This window comes from Strongylocentrotus purpuratus, unplaced genomic scaffold, assembly GCF_000002235.5.
Source record: "Strongylocentrotus purpuratus isolate Spur 01 unplaced genomic scaffold, Spur_5.0 spur5_scaffold_12, whole genome shotgun sequence".
NCBI lineage: Eukaryota > Metazoa > Echinodermata > Echinoidea > Camarodonta > Strongylocentrotidae > Strongylocentrotus > Strongylocentrotus purpuratus.
The window spans coordinates 21,102,096-21,121,097 of record NW_022145597.1 but is presented as its reverse complement, the minus strand read 5'-3'; the positions used below and the strand labels follow the sequence as shown (position 1 = coordinate 21,121,097).

Sequence of the window (19,002 nt, the reverse complement as noted above, 5' to 3'; positions counted from 1 at the left end):
TCATACACAGTTTATCTAGTGTAGGGGTAACTTTTAGATATATCTTTGATATGTTATCACTCTATCTAGGTTTGCACTTTCTTTTGATGTATTTATTTTCTTTCGATAAACTTTTTTTTCCTTGGGTATCTTTTCTTTGTTTCTTTGTGTCCCTCACTTCTGTCAAGTCTTTCTCAGTCTATCTGTCTGTCTCTTTCTCTTTCTCTTTCTCTTTCGCTCTCTTTCTCTCTCTCTCACCACTCTCTCACCCTCACATTGCAATATTCTTCCTATCTCTCTCTTTATCTCTTTCCCCCTCCCATGCCTTCTTTCTCTCTTCCTATTTTGTTTCATCTTTCTCTCTTGCTTTCTATTTTGATTATACACTGTCAATTTGTAAACCATACTTAATTCTTTGTCTTTAATCAAATGATATTTAATTCTTTGTCTTATCTAAACGTATCATTGATTAAGATATTCCCCTCTTCTGGATGAAATAAGAAATAAATTGCCATTAATCAGGTTGATAATAAGAAAAATGATGAAAGAACTTTGTTCTCAATCCAGATCATCATGACTTATTTTGTTTTAACATTGTCAAAACATGTGTTATGTCAAAATAAAGATGAAAGATTACTAACGATTGTACCGTGTGTTATATATTCACTCATCGTTATTTTACACAGTGAAACCTGTACACAGAGACCACTCAAGGGAGACAAGAAAAAAATGGCCTTCTTAGGCAGGTGGTCTTTATGTACAGGTTTCTTTGATTCCAAATTTTCATGTTCAGAGGTAACAAACACAGTGGTCTTCAAAGACGAATTTGTAAACGAGAAAGTGATGAATGCACACAATCTAGATCTTTGGATAGTTTGAGTTTTTTCCTCCATCCACCAAATTAAGAAAGAAAAGAAGGAAATTAAGGTAAATGAAGAGCTTCTTGAAAAGTGAATGGGGTTCGTGTGAATCCTGCAGAGAACATAAATAGCGCCATCTCTTCAAAACTACAGAAAAGTTGGTTCATTGCGAAAGGCTCTTTTTCTTGTAACTTTCCCTTTTATTTATATTAAGAAGTTCAGGAGGAATGATGGGGGAGGGGGGAGGGATGGGGGCTTTTATTTGCTAAGTACTGGTGATGATGATGATAGAGGTGATGATACGAAATGATGGTGGTGGTGATGCAAGATGATGTGTGGGTGCCTGGGTGGTGGTGGTGGTGATGATGATAATGCTTAGGAGGAGGTAGAAGAGGAGGAAAAGTAAGAAGAGGAGAAGGAAGAAGAATAGGAGATTAGCAGGGGCAAGAGGAGCAGGAGGCAAAAGAGGGTGTGATGTAGATGGAAGTTTGAGTCGGTAGGCCTCGTGTTTTGATGATGATGATGGACAATTTTCACATGATGATGAATAATGATGATGATGGTGGTGGTGATGACAGTTTAGGTTTAATGGTTTTGATAGTTGATAGAATTCTTGTAATTGTATCAAGGTGTGACTGCCTGGGGCGTAAACAAGCATGGCTTACGGTAGTCATGGTGATGATGTTACCATGACTTTTGATGATGATGAATTGATAGTGATGATGATGGTAATATGATATTACAAAATAGGTTGAACACATCAGTCAGAAGTGTAAAATGATGTGGTAATAGAAAAAAAAATCAAATCATAATGTGTCATCTTGGATTTCAACATCCAACCACAAACTGTCACTAATTAAACTGCCTAAACTCGAAATCAAAACTAATAGGTCTGTGTATGCACGACTAGCACTATAATCGCCTGTCGATTCTTGCCACAGCAACGGAGGAAAGGTGTCCTATTTTCATGCTTTCAAAAAGACAGATGAACCAAATGATGACACCTGAATGTGCCTTCGATATCAGCCACGACTTATCCAGTTCAAGGAACGCTGATGATGAATATACATGTAGTAATATCAGGTAAGATTGAAACTGTGTGTTTTATTGATGATGAAGTGCGAGAAAAGATAACTCAAACGAATCGCATCGATCGCCAGCGGAGCTCGCTGCATCTCGGCGCCAAGCTTCAAGGGGGTTAGACAACCGACGCTACGGTCATACACAAAGCGCGATCCTGATCAAGGATGAAGCGTTTTGTATTGTCCCACGTACTGATATTGGTGTTGCAATATCTTGTAGATTATTTCTAAAAACTAGTCTGTAAGTCGAGGTCTATGCATAGTTTAAGTGCTGTATGATAATTATCTGTAAGTATTCTGAGAGATCTTCTTGTATAACGAATGTAAAAATGTTTAATGGATAATGTTGAAATTCCGAAAAAGAAGATTGAACTTTGAAGTAAAAAAGTTGTTTCGGGTAGGTCTAGGAATTAACAAAGAGACAATCTGTGTAACCAAGTGTGATTTCCCAATCAAAATAGGGCGCTAGTGTAGTTCCGTATTCATTTTTTTAGCAGTTTAATATCCATTCTTAGCAAATGAATTTTATCCCAATTTTTTACTAATTTTAATCATAAATCATATATTGCATTTTCCACCTGAATTTGGATCACATACGACATCGGGAAACCTCCGTTTAGGGCTTCGATGTCGACGTCGTCGGGCAGTACCGTCTCTACGCTGTAGTCCTGCACCTCAAACTGAAGCTATCAGTCCAAAATTATGCAGACTTCTCGTATGGTTTATGGTATCGCGCAGACGAGAAGTCTGCATAATTTTGGACTGATAGCTTCAGTTTGAGGTGCAGGACTACAGCGTAGAGCGGTACTGAGCGACGACGTCGACATCGAAGCCCTAAACGGAGGTTTCCCGATGTTAAATGTGATCCAAATTCAAGTGGAAAATGCAATATATGATTATGATTAAAATTACTAAAAAATTGGGCTAAAATTCATTTGATAAGAATGGATATTAAACTGCTAAAAAAAAATGGATACGGAACCACACTAGCGCCCAAAATAGGAATCGAGGTTGTCAGATTGAAGGATAATATTCTCATTATATATTCAATAATTTTAGATAATATTTTTTGATTTAAAGATTTTTTAAGTATTGCATGTGATGTAGAACCTATTTGATGTAATCTAGATCTAGATTCTAAACACAATTAGATCTACTGTGAAAAAAAAAGGAAAAAAAACCTCTTATGGACTCGCATCTTGTGGGTATGATTTATTTACTGAAGAAGTAATGTTGAGAATTTCAAAACCTACAAGTCTACAACACATGAAGTATACATGTACACGTAGGCTCTAGGGTGATTTAATGGTCTAGTGCAGTGTGTTAGTTGTGTTTCTCGAGACCAAATCACTGCACAAACCCTGAGTTTGTTCCTGTGCCAGGCCAAGTCACATTGTAGTTTAATGCCAAAATTAGGCACACTGCTCTGATAAAAAAAAGAAAGAATAAGCATCTTTTAAAAAGGATAATAATTGACATAGACCCTCTACATAATAATTAGTAATGGGATCATTTACTGATATGCTTCAAAGTCGAAGTTTACCATAAAAACTACCTAATAAAAACAGTGACTATATATTTTGAGACTTTCATTAGGTGATACATTGGATTTTCTTTTATCTGTGTGTAAACAAAGAAGTTATAAATATGTACATTGTATGCTTTTGTGATTCATTTAGTCCCCTTCATGAAGACAATATTTTACATTCTTCTACGGCAAATATTTAAAGGCACACATTCAGTTCGTTGTTGCTAGGTAAGACAAACATTATGGCTTGTCCTACCTAGCAACACGTATTGTATGCAATTCAGAATCTGACTGTTAAAATACAATCATTCATAACAGGTGAATTAAATATTTTGTAACAAGGCACTTATCAATGATTTATGCATTAAAGTTAATTACATTACGTAAATGGCCTTTTGTGTACAGAAGTAAAGAATCCTCAATATTCACTTTTGATAAAGTAAAGTCTGAAGGTAGAGACTAGTGCCCTTTGCCAGTGGCGGCAAACTGCAGTAAGAATGTTTAGTTACGTCTTCCACATACCGATGGTTGGTACTCATACAGCTACTTCAGGAAGTGCTGTTTGAAAAATGAAACCACATAGTCTTGGCATGAAGACTCATTTAAGGAATCATAGATGATAGATGCACTCATTCATGTTGGCTATCAGCTCCTTTACACATGGGTGTTTATGTCTTGAAAAATAAAAGATTCTGTCATCATAGGGACACAGGCCAAGACCTATCTCTATTAATTTTTTGATGACTGGGAGAAGCCTATTTTCTCAAGACAGGCATGTTGGTTGTGACTCTTTAGTCTTCCCCCAAACCAAACTTGAAGACATACAATTATATCTAGCTGATTGATTGTCATCAAATGTATACATGTACAATGTTGTACGTCAATGTGTTTCATACATGTGTATGTATGTCAGGTCATAAAACCCATTCAGTTTGTTTTCATATTCACATAGCTTGTTGTGTAATCTAAGCAAAGTATGTCAATCACACCCCCTGATCCACAAACATCCTCCACCCCCATAAAATAAAATCAGAGTGAATTGATTATAAATTAATTTTATTTCAAAAGAAAAGAAAGAAGAAAAAAAAATGAAGCTGTCGATCCCCTTGCTTGAGAGATTATATTTCTGTTGACCATGTCTGGATCAACCTTCTTGGTTCTATGTCTCAAGACACATGATTCAAGGCTTTGTTACGGATAGAATGCCATTCTTCACATGATTATAGAATGAAAGTTATTTTGTATGCCATCTGGTCAGAATAGGATTGAGACTGTAACTTGTAGTGATGGCCTAGTCTGCAGGCACAGACTCTGTGTGAATGTTTAGCAAAATATGAGCCTAGCCTAATTTTGTTGGATACTGGGTGTGTCAAATGCAGTTACGGTACATTTCTGTTCTAGTCTCGATTATATATTGTCCAGACCCTTCAATGAGTTCCGAAGGTTTGTGCCAGCAAACTAGCGATGACTGGTAGGGTAGACAATTGATTCTAGTCTACAAGCGAAGACTCTAATTTGACACTGTGACAAACAGCTTTGTGTCTGGAGTAGAAGCCTAACACATAGCAGCTGCAGTACAAGACCTCTAGGCTGCAACTTACAGTCTTGAATTTCAGACCCCATGTTACGCATTAAGACTTTAATACATAGGTCTACGTCTGCGTTCGTACAGGGCTGTTAACTAGACCAAGCATGTTTTAGACCAGCTGTTGAGGATCAGCCAATGAACGTCATTGCCCGTCGTTGTGAAGTTGAGTCTGCTGTGAAATACGGTAGACGAGTCTCGATAAAATTCTCCACCACAGATAACCCCTGATGTGAACCCACCATTGCTAATGCTATGTTCATAAATAAATACTGTATATTTTTCTTACTAGAATCAGGCTTCTGAAATGCGCTTCATCTAATCCCATTTTTCAGATTTTTCTAGCATTTCTGTGATGATGGTCATTGTTGAAAAATAATATTATCTCTTTAAAAGTAATTTGGAATGTAATTCGGAATGTAATTTGGCCTTATATGAAATAATTTATTAGAAAGTAGTAATTATGTACCATGGAATAAATATGGTATTGTTTATTTTGCTACGCAAATAACTTATTCAATTCATTTTCATTTTATTTTTCATTTCTCCTACTGTTTCAAAGTTTTCTTGATAGGATCCATCAAAAATTTAATTTTGTTCTAAAATTGGTCATTTGGCCTGATCAGGAATCAGGCTTCTGAAAAGGGCTTCATTCAATACCATTTTCCAGATTTTTCTAGCATTTCTGTGATGATGGTCATTGGTGAAAAAATAACATTATCTCTTTAAAAGTAATTTGTAAAGTAATTTGGCCTGATATGAAATAAATGATTTAAAATTAATAATTACAATGTATGTACCATGAAACTGACATGGTATTGTTTATTTTGCTGCAAAGTCAAAACAACTTTTTCAATTCTTTCATTTATTCTACTGTTTAAAAACTTCTTTAGTGGATCCATAGAATTTTTTTAGTTCAAAATTATTTGACATTACTCCTTCCCCCATTGGTCATTTATGACCAATCAGAACTGACAAAGATTTGTTCAACTTTTGTGATCTTTCGTATACTTCCGTGATTTCACGGCTGCTTGTTGCGTAGTCTACATACACGTTGAGGAAGAGGGATTCCACAGGAGTTATGAAGGTCTTGTGTTTCTAGCACTGGTATGTGAGGGATGTATGCGAGGCATCCTGACAGGGGTGAGGGGCAAAGAGAAAAGTCAAAACAGTCGTCGTCGTCGGCGGACAGGCCAGCGGGGCGGGGTGGGGTTAGGAATTTGGAACGAGTGAAGCATCTTGGTGATATATTGGGAGAGTGATAGTGCCAATTGTTTTTTAAAGTTTTTTTTAGAAGGTATTCTAATAATATTCAGATAATGAATGATACTACTGTAGGAGTCTTTGATTGTGTGAAGGGTGATGGTCTAGAAGTTATTTTTGAATTGTACATGGCACCAATTTATTTGTTATCAAAGAATTGTAGATGTGAAAGTGGGCATATACATTCCACTGCAGTGAGAGATTGGTATGGAAGAGAGGAATAAGAGAGAGGGGAGAAAAGTGAAAGGCGAGTGAGTGAAAGAGGGGGAGAGTAAGAGAGAGAGAGAGAGAGAGAAAAGGGGGGGGGGGAGAAGGAAAAAGTCGGATGGGGGGGGGGAGGGGAGAGAAAAGAGAGAGAGTGAGGGACGGTGAAGGGGAGAGGGGAATGGGGAAGAGAGGGAGAGAGAAAGACAGAGGGAGAAAGAAAGAGAAAGAGAGAGAGAGAGAGGGAAGGGAGAGAAAGAGGGGGAGAGGAGAGAGAAAATTTAGAAAGAGTGATAGAGTGACAGAGAGAGAGAAGGGAAGGATTAAATAAAGAGAGAGTGAGAGAGAAGGAAAGAGGAGGAGGATAGATGCTCAGGCATTCTGAAGCAGATTCCAATGGGGTTGAGGAACTTCCTGTACGTGAGCATTAGGAAAAATAGTCTGGGCTTGTGGAATCCGGGATCGTAGCAGTCAGTTGCGTGACAACCATTCATCGTAGAAGGTATTTGAAGGGCTGGCGTCAGTGGAGGCTTGTATGCCCGTGATTGCGACCGGGAAATAACATGTGATCAGTTGGTTGTTATAGTATGTGCATTGGTCAGTCAACTGGCGGGATATTAACGGCTACTCTGCGTAGTCCCATTCATACAGACGTTTTTATTTGGTCAATACTCAACTCTGACTTGTGAGGTGGGTAATGTTAGATTATTTTTTTTGGTGAATCTAAAATGCATGTACACTATTCAGTTTTCACCATGTTTTACTATATATTCAAGTTATTGAATGTTTATGTTGTATGAATTTAGTGAAAGAAGTAGCTACATTTGTGTAAATGGAAGTTTTACTATTTTGATGTTTGAAATGAACATTGAAAATATTTATATGTACATGTACATACATCTGTTTTGCTTACATGTATAATTGATGAATTTTCATGATTTAAGCAGAGAAATCAATGTAATTTGAAAGTCATTAATTTAAATTTGATATTCTGAAAAACTAAAATAGTTTCATGAGGTGAATACAATAGCATGATTCACAAGTCACAACTGTAATTGTTTTTGGGGTTTGTGAAAATTGATTTGCTAACAATAATGCATCTGAAGTTCTGAACATATTGCCTTTTTGTCAGCAGATACTCTGAGTAATATACATGTAGTGCTGTGTTATTTGATGGTGACTTCCATTTTGTGCTTCTTAAAGATACAAAACTTATAATGGCAGTTGTGTAATATCCATCATTTGTTTCCCACATAGTCAATTTCAACTTCAGAAAATTGAGAATGACTCATTTGTTAGTTGTGGTTCTGTTTTTGCAATCAAGTTCAATTGGTCACATTCCACAAGTAAAATGGACCTGTTAAGACTGCATAAATTCCAGCTATTAGTATTGCATCTGTCACCATTAATTTATTTCTAAAACCCCCAAATCTACAGTGAAAAGTTTGTGGTATCAGGGGATTCGCTGGTTAGAAACTTGATTTTTGTAATTGTTATTGCAGAGTGCTGTTGTGAATAAAATGGTATGAGAAATGATTGAAAATACAGTCAGGTTTTTACAAATAAAATGTTTTGGCACAGAGTATAAATTTTCATTTGATTATAGATATGTATAGCAAATTTGTTTATCAGTTGTGAACACTGAGAAATAAATGAAAATACAGTCGGGTTTTAATAAATGAAATGTTTTCTCACAAAGTGTACATTTTTAATCGATTAAAGGCTAGTTGGAACTTGGAGTAGAAACATGCATGAAATATATATGGATACACATGTGAACTGGTCAATATTTCCAGTAAAATCTGATACAGAGTTTAATAGACAAATGAAAACCAATTTATGAAATCTGAATTTAGGTCTACATTATCTTGTAGGCCTGCATTTGTAATTATCTTGTGAAAGTAGTGCTGTAACATCACGGATATCTCCAATTCCGTTTAACCGCCAGTCAAAACCGGACGGTTTTCGGTTAAACGATTTAAAAAAAAAAAAAAAAAAAACTTTTTTTTTTTTTTTTTTTTTTTTTTTAACGACTCTGTCGGCAACTTTCATTTAATTGCGAGGTGCATTTAAAGGGGCCGATTTGTGCTTGTGAACCTGTCACAAATAATAGTAACAATGTTGTTTTTAGAAGAATGTGTAAGATCATTAATGTAAATTAAAAACAGTAGAGGACCTAGGACAGAACCTTGTGTAAAAGTTGGATGAATTATTATTATAAACTACATATTGAGATGATGAGATCTATTACAAAGATTACTTTCAACCAAGATGACAGACAAATTGGAGTGTTGTTCTAGTTTTGGAGTGGTGAGTCAACACACAGGTTACTGAGCTGGGAGACATTGCCAGGCATAGTGCCAGGTGGAGGGGCATAAATCGAAACTTCAAAAAAAAAAAAAAAAAAAAAAAAAAAAAATCGGGAAAACGAAACCGTCCAATTGAAAACGGAATCCGCCATGGGCGGTCGGATACCGGACGGTTAAACGTTTGACTACAGCACTATGTGAAAGTACATAAAACCTTTTCTATCTCCCTTTTTGATATTTTGAATAGTCAATAATTTCTCTAGTTCTTTGGTTGGGAAGAGTATTGATTAGATGATAAAGCCACATGTATTTAAAAAATAATCTTAAAGTGAAATTCTGGGGCAGAAGGTCAAAGCTTGAAGAAGATGCCCTCAAATGGGGGATATATTTTTAGCAGGCGGTAAATTACTATCCCACACGTACCGAGTTCATGAAGATCAACCAAGGTTGGAGAAAAGTCTTGAAGAGATTTGATGATGCCGACTGGAAAGGATGATGGGAAGTGCAGATGTCCCGTACAAAACAACATACATTAGGTCTACTTCATCCACAAGTGTTTCTGGTCAATTTCAATTTCTTTTTGATGAAATGCTCGCTACATATTCACTGCATTACTTGTACCCGTATTGAAGCCACTCTCAACTTTTTTTCTATTCTATATGTTTGTACTATGAACTTGATTTCTTTCTCTTTACTCTCCTTTTTTTCAGTCACAGATTGGTGACATCTAAATCTTCTTTAGTAGAGACACGTTGTCCTCGACAGCTGAAAAACTTGTTAACATTCCTCTGCCTGGCTGAGAAACTTTGCTGAATCTGCTTTGTTTAATAAATCGTCCGTGCCAAGGCTGGATTTATCGCCCAGCGTTTTTCATTCATAAGGAAATCACTGCTGAAGGTTGTCTATCTTTTTGCGATGGGTACAGAGGTTTGCGGGAAGAGTTAAGGTTTGTTGGATATGACTAGTCCTCTGAGGAAGCAGCGAGGTGATCAAGGTATGAGACTTGGGAATCCTAGCGTGACTCTCTCCACCTGTGACCCTAAGCAGCAGCCAGCCTACCTGCAGCCTAAGGGAGACGGCTTGGGCTGGCCGGAAAGCACCATGTTCCACAGACAGAACCTAAGTGACGAGCTCTTGCCCAGAATGACCGGAGGTTCACCGGCAAACGATCCAAGGATGGCCCACCTTGGCGTGGGACACATCAACACCAGCTCGAAAAGCATGGATGGGTTGAATTCAAACGCAGGGGCTCTGTCCGCGGAGCATCCAGCGTTTGCACGGACAAGACAGTATCGGAGCATGTCTAACGATGATATGAAAACTGAGATGCTGCCTCAGAAGCGCATGCCGGGAGAACCGACCAATTACATGGAAGCCGCAGCGGCCGCGTTGCAGTCTGGGAAGGGATCCAGTATCATTGATAACTTGATGAAAGAATATAGGAGTGGAAACCTGTATGCCCGTCAACCGGCGGATTTATTACTACCTAGTGCCAAAGAAGACCCCACACAAATGCCTGCACAAATGAAGACTGACCTCGCTCTGCACAGAGAAAACAGTGCCCCGCAGCTTAGTGCCTCAAGAGAGAGACATATGAAATCTCCACCAGAATATCCAGGACATTCACGGTTTGCGCAGAACTTTGATCTTACGCCGTCCAGCACGCCTCGTGCATCATCGCCGCAGTCGGTAATGTCGGACATGGACTTTCCAACGGGTAGGAGCAATCGCAGTGTGTTTGGTTCCAGGGACACATCATCTGTGTTTGGAGACTTTGATACTAGTCTGAGCTCAAGGAGTAGAGGTAGGGTACATTCTCCCTTCTCGACAATGCATATGTCGGACTTTGATAAAGGAGCGCCGCCACCGGAATATCCAGGATTTAAGCGAACGCCGTGGCAGAGCCATTCCGGGCGGGAGTTCCGGTCTAGAAAGGAGAGTGCGACGGTCGACCACAGTCGCGCCTCCAGTTTTGGATCCTATCAGCATTCCTTGAACATGAAGAGGCTGTCCTCGGAGACTAGCTATGACAGCAGCAGAGCAAGGTAGGCCCTTCATGATGTCCCTACTATGCATGTTCCGGGCTCCCCGTCCCACGCCTACCTGCCACTTGCATGGACGACAGCATGTCCCCTGAATGAACATGAATTCACTAACCAGCTTTTATATCAAGCCTACACGTAAATGCTGTTTTTTTCTAACATTGTACCTGATAGAGAGATACAGAGAGAGAGAGAGAGAGAGAGAATGAGAATAACTGAATTTTATTATAATATAAAACTAAAAAAATTCCTTCTTGAGTCTTCATTTTATCCAAGACACTTTTCAACGATTGTTGGAGACTATGCTTGTTGTGCATGTATGGAAACTATCACTGTGGGTTGTAGTTTTCATGCCTGACTTCTTTGTTTCTGTGACCTTGAATGGCTCTAACATTTGTTAAAAGTTATTTATATCATGCACATCTTACACGCACGACTACTTAAATGACATTATATGCCAAAAGGTGTTTAATTCTCTGCATGATTTGGGTGCCCACCGGCTTCCACAACAGACGTTAGAATACAATACTACTGTATGTTATGAAGAAAATTTGAGTGTGTGTATACCACTATATGCCTCTATGTATCTTGTGTGATGACAAAGGACACAAAATTCGCTCCAAGTTCGGAGAACATGTATTTCCTGGTACTTTTTATTGATCCCGAGAGGGGAATCAACCTTGTATTTATCCTGCAATGTATTGTGGAATATACAGGATAGTTTGCATGCTTTTCTTTAGACCACTGCCTGTATCATACACCTTCATAATACTGCCCTATGTAACTTTTCCGTTTGTTCCTCAAGATTTTAATTTTTAATGTTTATTTTTGAAGATACGATGTAGTTCAATTGCATACCTGTAGTTGAAGGATAGCATGTATTGTATTTGTATGAGATGGGTAGATGACGTTGGAGGTGTTCTATAGCTCGTCGTCGTCGGCTGTTATGTTCAATCATGAATTAGACGTCAGCATTCCATAGATGTTCTTGATTCCCACATGGGTACAGAATGGACAAGTGTGATTGTGATGGAGTGCTCTAGTCTTCCTCCCAGACTTGGAGATGCGTTGAGACGTCTTTGATTCTCACATCGGTATAGAATGGTCAGGTGCGATTTGTTGTTGTTTTAGTTTATACGGTAGGCGTTTGTCATTCAGAAGTGAATATTTACGCCTCTTCTCTTAGGATTTTTTCTTCCCTTTAAAATTAAATTTGTTTATTTATTTATTTTTTTTCACATACAGCACGGCAAACAACTACCCTTAAATGGTGATTTGATCACAAATTCAACAAAGAACTAAATTTAAAACATACTTGAAAAGAAAAATTTTCTCAAAAACAATGAAATGCCGATAATACCAAAATAACCACCAAAAAAATTCCTCCTTGTATGGAAAAAACAGCATGATGAATGAACATTTCTGCATTGGAAGTGTGTCGTGTGTGGTTGTAAGTTTCGTTTTGATGAATTCCTTTTTTTTTGCTTGAAATTCCTTTTTTTTTGCCATCATGATTCCTTTTTTTGGTCGCACAAGGTTGGCAGCTCTGGGTTTGTGTTTTAATTTCTTTAATTTACGTAAACAGACAGATAAGGGTGTTAAAGGAATGCCTAGGATCTTTGTTGTAGGCAGTTACTTTTTTTCCGTCCTCTTCATTCATGATTTCACAAACAACAAAAAACCAACAAAAAAGAAACATTGTGGTTTCCCTGCTTTATTTGTAACAAAAGCGCAAAATGAATCATTGGTCAGTCAAAGAGAAAGTTATGTGGTAGATAATTTAACCCTGCAGGTAGGCCATCCGTGTGTTCTACCTGAACCCCTCCCTCTATCTCTCTCTCTCTCTCCCTCTCTCTCTCTCTCTCGATCGATCTCTCCCTCTGTATCTCTCTTCCTCTCTCCCTCCCTGTCTCTCTCCCTGTCTCTCTCCCTCCCTCTCCCCCTCTCTCCCTCTCTCTCTTTATCTATCTGTCTTTATCTCATTCTCTCTCCACCTACCTCACAATTCACTCCGATAACATGCATGGTATGTTGGTCCAATGTGGACACCCTGTGTCTGTGACTCCCCAACTATTCGCTCTTCGCTCTTCTCCTTTACCTCTGCACTGGAGCAATACAGCCAAATGTGTAAGGGATGAATGGAAATGACATGGTGGGAACAAGAGAGAGAGAGAGAGGGAGAGAGAGAGAGAGATAGAGAGAGAGAGAGATAGAGAGAGAGAGAGAGAGAGAGATGGAGAGAAGAGAAGACAGGAAAGGAGAGGAGAGGAAGAGAGAGAAAGAAAGACCCACACTAACAAACCGGAGGGGGTGGGGGGGGGGGGGGGGAGGAGGGGTGCATACAAAGAGAGGGGAGGAAAGGGTTAATGTTTATTTTTTGTTCTCCCTTGTGGGACTATCCAAATTATTAACAATGAAAATTAATTGATAGCTAGTAAGAAAATTAGGCAGGGGTGGGTGGGTGCACTCTGGGCGCAAAGCTGCTTTGAGCCCCTGTTTAGTTTTAACGTCATTGTACATGATGTTTTTGCAACTTTCAACATTACTTGTATCGGATAAGGGCTGAGGTTGTCACAAAGAAATTCCATGTACATGTACATGTAGAAAGTATAGTAAATTAATATAAAACATACTGTGCCGCTTTTGTTCAGTGCAAACTTTAAGTTTAGGTTTTGAAAGTGATTTGCATACCTGACATTTCTGGCCTTCTCTTTTCTCTGGCTTCATCTTCCCACTTTTTTTCTCTCCCTTCACTGCATTCCACGTGGAGAAGCTGCCGGCCAGAGAGCCCTGAAATATCTCACATTTTTCACTCCAATCTCTGGATGTAGATAGATCATGTGTTAGCTCTTTCCTGAACAGTTGCCATACATAATATTTAGAACAAAAATGCTGTTGATGTGGCGGAGCGTGAGTTCTTGTCTAGTTCATTCCTACCATTCCTCGTCATGACATGAAGCCTACATTCTGATGAGGTTTATTCTTTCCTAAACTAAGCCTCGCTAGCTCCAATGTATCTGATGATGATGCATGTCACTAACAAGGACTATCGGCAAGGCTCCACACTAACTTTTTTGTAGAAGGGGTCTGGATTCAGAATTTAGGGTCTACAAACTCTACATACATGCAGCCCTTGGTACAAATTAGGAATTTAAGGGGGTGTTGACTTGATAGATTTGAGCACCCATGTTTCCTGACCCTAGTCAAAATAAAGTAGTCAAAAAACTTGTCGAAAAATAGTGAACAGACAGCAAGAACCTTACGCTATTTCGACTCTGAAATACATTTTTCATATATCTTTTGTTTTAAATCCTTAGCCTAGAAATACATATTTTTTTCTTACCTTCTTATTTCCTCATAACAAATTAGAGGAAAATAGTATAGTTTTCTAGAAAATACCATAAAAGTATAGAGAAAATAGCCCCATTCTTTTGTTTTTTGTTGCCAGGATGAAAAAGGAATTCAGGTAGTTGGGTCAATCAACACTCAGAATACTCTGTTAAAATGAGTTTCTACTGCATTCTTAGTAATTCTTACCATACCTCATGAAATGATGATGATAAGTTGCTATTAAATCCACATACCTGTACGTAAAACAATAGACAATTTAAACCATATTTGTCAGTGTAAATTCATTTCAATTGTTTATCTGCAACACCAGTACTGGGAGTACAATTGGAAGGTTCTCCCGCAATGGAATGTAGGTCTGTAATGTAGCTACAATATCTATAGGAGATGCTAGGTATATGTACCTATATACAGGGCATGGTATTTACTTTGCATTCTTGTAGTGACTGTGTGGGAAGTAAACAGGGAAAAAGAGTATCAGATTTGACCTTAAATGACCTTGTGACCTCAAGTGACCCTCGTTGCTCTTGCTTGGCCTGATTACCAGGTCTAGATGTGGTCAAGAACTAGGCCTACATAATATGTACGCCTTGTGATGCGGATGATTTATTAGTAATTTATGATATATACATGTAGATTTTGTTTCTGGTATTGTGCTCTACTGTAGACTGACACATACATGTACGGTACATGTATACAAAATCAAATGAAAGGACACACTACAATCATACACTGAAATGTGAATGTAGCCAACATGGGTTGTGGGGTAGGGCGGCTATGGGTGTACTGCTATTACCCCTTGTAAAAAGATAATTTTTGAGGGGGTATGCTGCTTGAATAAAATAAAATGATGGGAGGAGGTAAGGAATTCAGTATTGGCATGAAGCCCATTTTGGGAAGGGGGATGTAGGGCCTTTTTTCCAAATGTACTCTTTGTTTTGTATTTAATGATTTTCTTTGTTTTTGCCTGAATAAATGATAATAATAATGATATTATATGTACAACAGACAAATGAAGTCAGTTGAGAAGTATGATGGGCATCTAATATGCTCCTAGCATTAATATTTTCGAGGAGGAGGAGGGGGCTACACAATCTGTCCCAAAGTCCGATTGGAATGGAATGTATCTGGGGGCATGGATCTCGAGGAGGAATGCGTGTGGTTTATTTTGGTAACTTCATTTGACAAATGCGGGCACATTGATGAGCAGTTTGTATGTTAACTAGGGGGATGTGGGACAGAGATTCCTCACATTCTCAGAGTGTAAGTGAATTAGAGGTGCGCTGTTCTGGCACCGCTCCGATCAGAGGGTTTGCGATAAATTAGGATGAATTAGTTTTGAAATGATATTTACTTTGTCTTAAATACTGGGACATCGCATACATGTACATACTAATTGTTTCATGTAGATCCTTCTTTAGTATACGTTTCAGATTGTGCACAATTTAATTTGTCGTTACTGATTCATGGTTACGCATTTTCAAAAATTAGGATTATTATTGAAATTTGTTATTCCTTTGTAATTTTTAAATGAAAGAAATGTAGGAAAGCTGAAAAATGGAAAAAGAGGGGACGCTTAAAACTTTTGAGAGAGGATGTTAACCAACACAACTAAACAAATTCAGTCTGGTCCCCCTGAGCTAAACATTTATAGTGTGGAGCTCTGTTAGTCGTAGAGATGAGTAATATCTCTTGAAAAATTTATTTTTTTCCCCTCGTAATTCTAGAATGTAGATGTGTGCAGTTTGACTGACAACTGCTGGAGAAAATTTCTAAGAATGTTGATTAGTAAATTCTATATGAGCCCACCAAGTAGGCGTGTGGTTTATTCTATCATTGATGTCTCGTCATAGGCCTGCATGCATGCTGTTTGAACATGGTGTAGTCAGGTGTCTTCCATTGACATACATTGCATTCTCAATTTTATAATCCATTATCTTCTTTCCCTTTGGCATTCCATACTTCTGAAGATGTCCTCAGTACGTTGACCTTGCAACGTTTTCACCGGAAACAATATTTTTCGTCATTCACTCCTTTCTTCTTCCACTCCCTCTCTACTTCTTTGATTTCGTCTAATACTTCTGTATATTTCCTCCATCTTACTATCCATTTCCTTTTCATTCCTTACCGGTATATTCATTCTCTTGTACCTTCTATTACTCCTTCCCTCTTTCCTCTTCCTTTCACTTGTATATCTTCTTTTAATTATCAGTCTTCTGCATGCATCACTTGTTCTCTCTATCTTTAATACTATCACACTCCTTTCGTGAACTTTTCATCCTTTTGTATTTTGTTGTTTCTTTCACCCATATTACTTCCTTGTAGTAGAACTGGGCATGCCCTGATTATCTCGCTTTTAATACAGGCCTATATCTTTTTTTCTTTTTCTGATCTCTCTCTCTCTCTCTCTCTCATTCTTTTCTTCCTTATTATCTTCCATTTTGTTTGTAATTCCTTCTATTTTTCCTGTTTCTTTTTTATCATACTCCCTCTTTCATTTTTTTTCTATCATACTCCCTCTTTCATTTTTTTTCATTTCTTCATTCTCTGTTCCTATTCTCCTCCTAATTCTCTTTCTGTCAGAGGAGCTCTTCGTCATCTCTCCCTCTCTCCCTCTGTTGCTCTGTCCTCTCTCTTTCTTGTGAATGTCTGATGTAATCTTTCCACGTTCTTCAGATTACGAGGGAAATTCCATTTGTAGCCGGGGATGAGTTCTTACATAATCCTTGCCCCGCATTTTTTCTACCGGTACTTCATCATCACGATAGTAGCGGGGGTAAAGCCCCTTCTCTGAATATGGGTGGAATATCTTTGCAATGGTATTTAGGTGTGGTGAGCACTGGGGGCAGGGGGTAGGAATGCTATTTTCAACATGCCAAGCTAGGACTATGCCAGACCAAACTGTATGCTGATAGCCAAAAGGCCTTAACTTTATAGTTAGGTTCACACGACAATCCATAAACTTAAAGTTTAGATCATCGTTTAATCTTCAAAATTGTTGTGTTGTTAGGGACCGTGCCGATGCATACGTGGTTTCAAATTTTAAAGGTTTACTTGAAGTTACGATCCACTAGCAATCTTGAGTTTAGCGCAATTAGGTAGGAAGACTTTTGCGCGATAACCGTAATCAGAGCTGGGGGGGGGGGGGATGGCCTCACTTGAAATTAAATGCTGTGCAGACGTAATTAACTTTAGGTTACGCCAGCTAGTACATGAAGTACATTGTAGTTAAAATGAATGCTTCCCCCGTTTGGAAATATGAAAACTCATTGTTTCGATCTGGTGTGAAACCTCGTCACCTTTAACGGATCATTGTTTATAATTTCGAGGTTTCGCAAACTTATATTGTTTAAACTATGACGGTCCAATATGAACATGAGTTATGTTGAAGGATATGAATTGATGCCCTTATGGTTGTTAGCAGATTAAATCAACTAGCATTGTGTTGGTTAGCATTCTGAAAGCACAAACCAAGGGGCATTTATGGAGGGGGGGGGGGGGGCTTGGACATGGTCCTATTCTTGAGTCAAAACCTTCTCAACAACATAGACCTACAGTATTAATTGCTAATTTGTTTGTACATATTGCACTAATTGTAAATGCAATATGTAGGATTTGTATTTAATGTGCATCATGTATTAGGGTGAAAACATAAAAATCAACCAAAGCATTTCTTGAAGTAAATCTCTGTCGATCAATTTGATTTTAACAATTACAGAAGACATTTTATAGCCTGAGGCTTTTGAAACTGCTTTTTGTTCAAGAGTAAGTGATGCATGATCAACTTTTCCACTCAGGAATTTTCTTTTTTTAAACTATATCAACAGTACCTTTAAAAATAGTTATGATTTGGATACATGGTGAGAAATGTTTTGAGATGATGAACGTGTTTGTTTGCTGAAAGACTGACTGACTGTGTGGAAGGAATGCTGTCTGTCTTACTAGTCTCAGGGCCGGGCCAATAAATCTGACGCCTTGCTTGCACATGATGCTATTATAAAATAATGATGATAATTTAGGGTGCGTTCAAGCGACACTTTTTTACCCTAGAGAGATGGTTTTTCAAGATGTTTAAGTTTAAACGCAAACATGAAACGCTAAAAAAAAAATGCGTTTTGTTACGTGATTCTGCAAAAAAAATAATCGCTTGGAACGCAACGGCGATCTCAATCATGATTCTATGACGTCATTATCGTGGCCTGCTTTTGGTTTGGCCAATAGGCGACCGTAATCAAATTCAGAAAGCAATGGGGCGAAGTTGACCTTTACTTCCTGGTTCAAACTGCGCAGTGTGATGCGCAGTGGGTGGGCTTGAAATGAGCGAGAATCAGCGTTGATGGAAACTCGCTTGAACGATCTACCGAAGTATTACCATTTGATTTGTGATTCTAGCTTTAAAAAATTGCTTGAACGCACCCTTAGTGTACCCTGGGAAGCCTCATCAGCATTCCGTGGGCCTGTAATTATTCTTACCCCAGCAACTACCAGGTACCCGTATTTACCTGGGTGGAGAGTGGCAAGTGTGGATATATAACTTGCCAAAAGTCATCTTAAGTTCGGGGCTGGGATTTGAACCCCCAACCCTTGGAGTGAGTGTCAAGGAAACGAACCACTATACCACAACATCCCCACAATGCAGTGAATTGCATAAAATTAGCCTGCAACAAAATAAGTGACATACATTGTACATACTACCGGTGTAGTGCTTTTTATTTTTCTGTATTTATTTTTAATAAACAAATAAAGGACTAAGCAAAGGGGACTTTGTATTGTAGCATGAAACTAAATTCAATGGAGGTGCG

At 38.3% G+C, this 19,002-nt stretch overlaps 1 protein-coding gene across 1 annotated transcript; it reads left to right on the top strand.

Annotated features, from left to right (window-relative positions):
• The first annotated feature begins 1,709 nt into the window (after positions 1 to 1,709).
• On the top strand, positions 1,710 to 10,880 carry LOC115922701. The gene is made up of 2 exons (XM_030982086.1): positions 1,710 to 1,922; positions 9,521 to 10,880. Exon 2 carries the CDS (start codon positions 9,768 to 9,770, stop codon positions 10,857 to 10,859), a length of 1,092 nt encoding a protein of 363 aa, XP_030837946.1. The 5' UTR covers positions 1,710 to 1,922; positions 9,521 to 9,767; the 3' UTR covers positions 10,860 to 10,880.
• Positions 10,881 to 19,002: the final 8,122 nt, after the last annotated feature.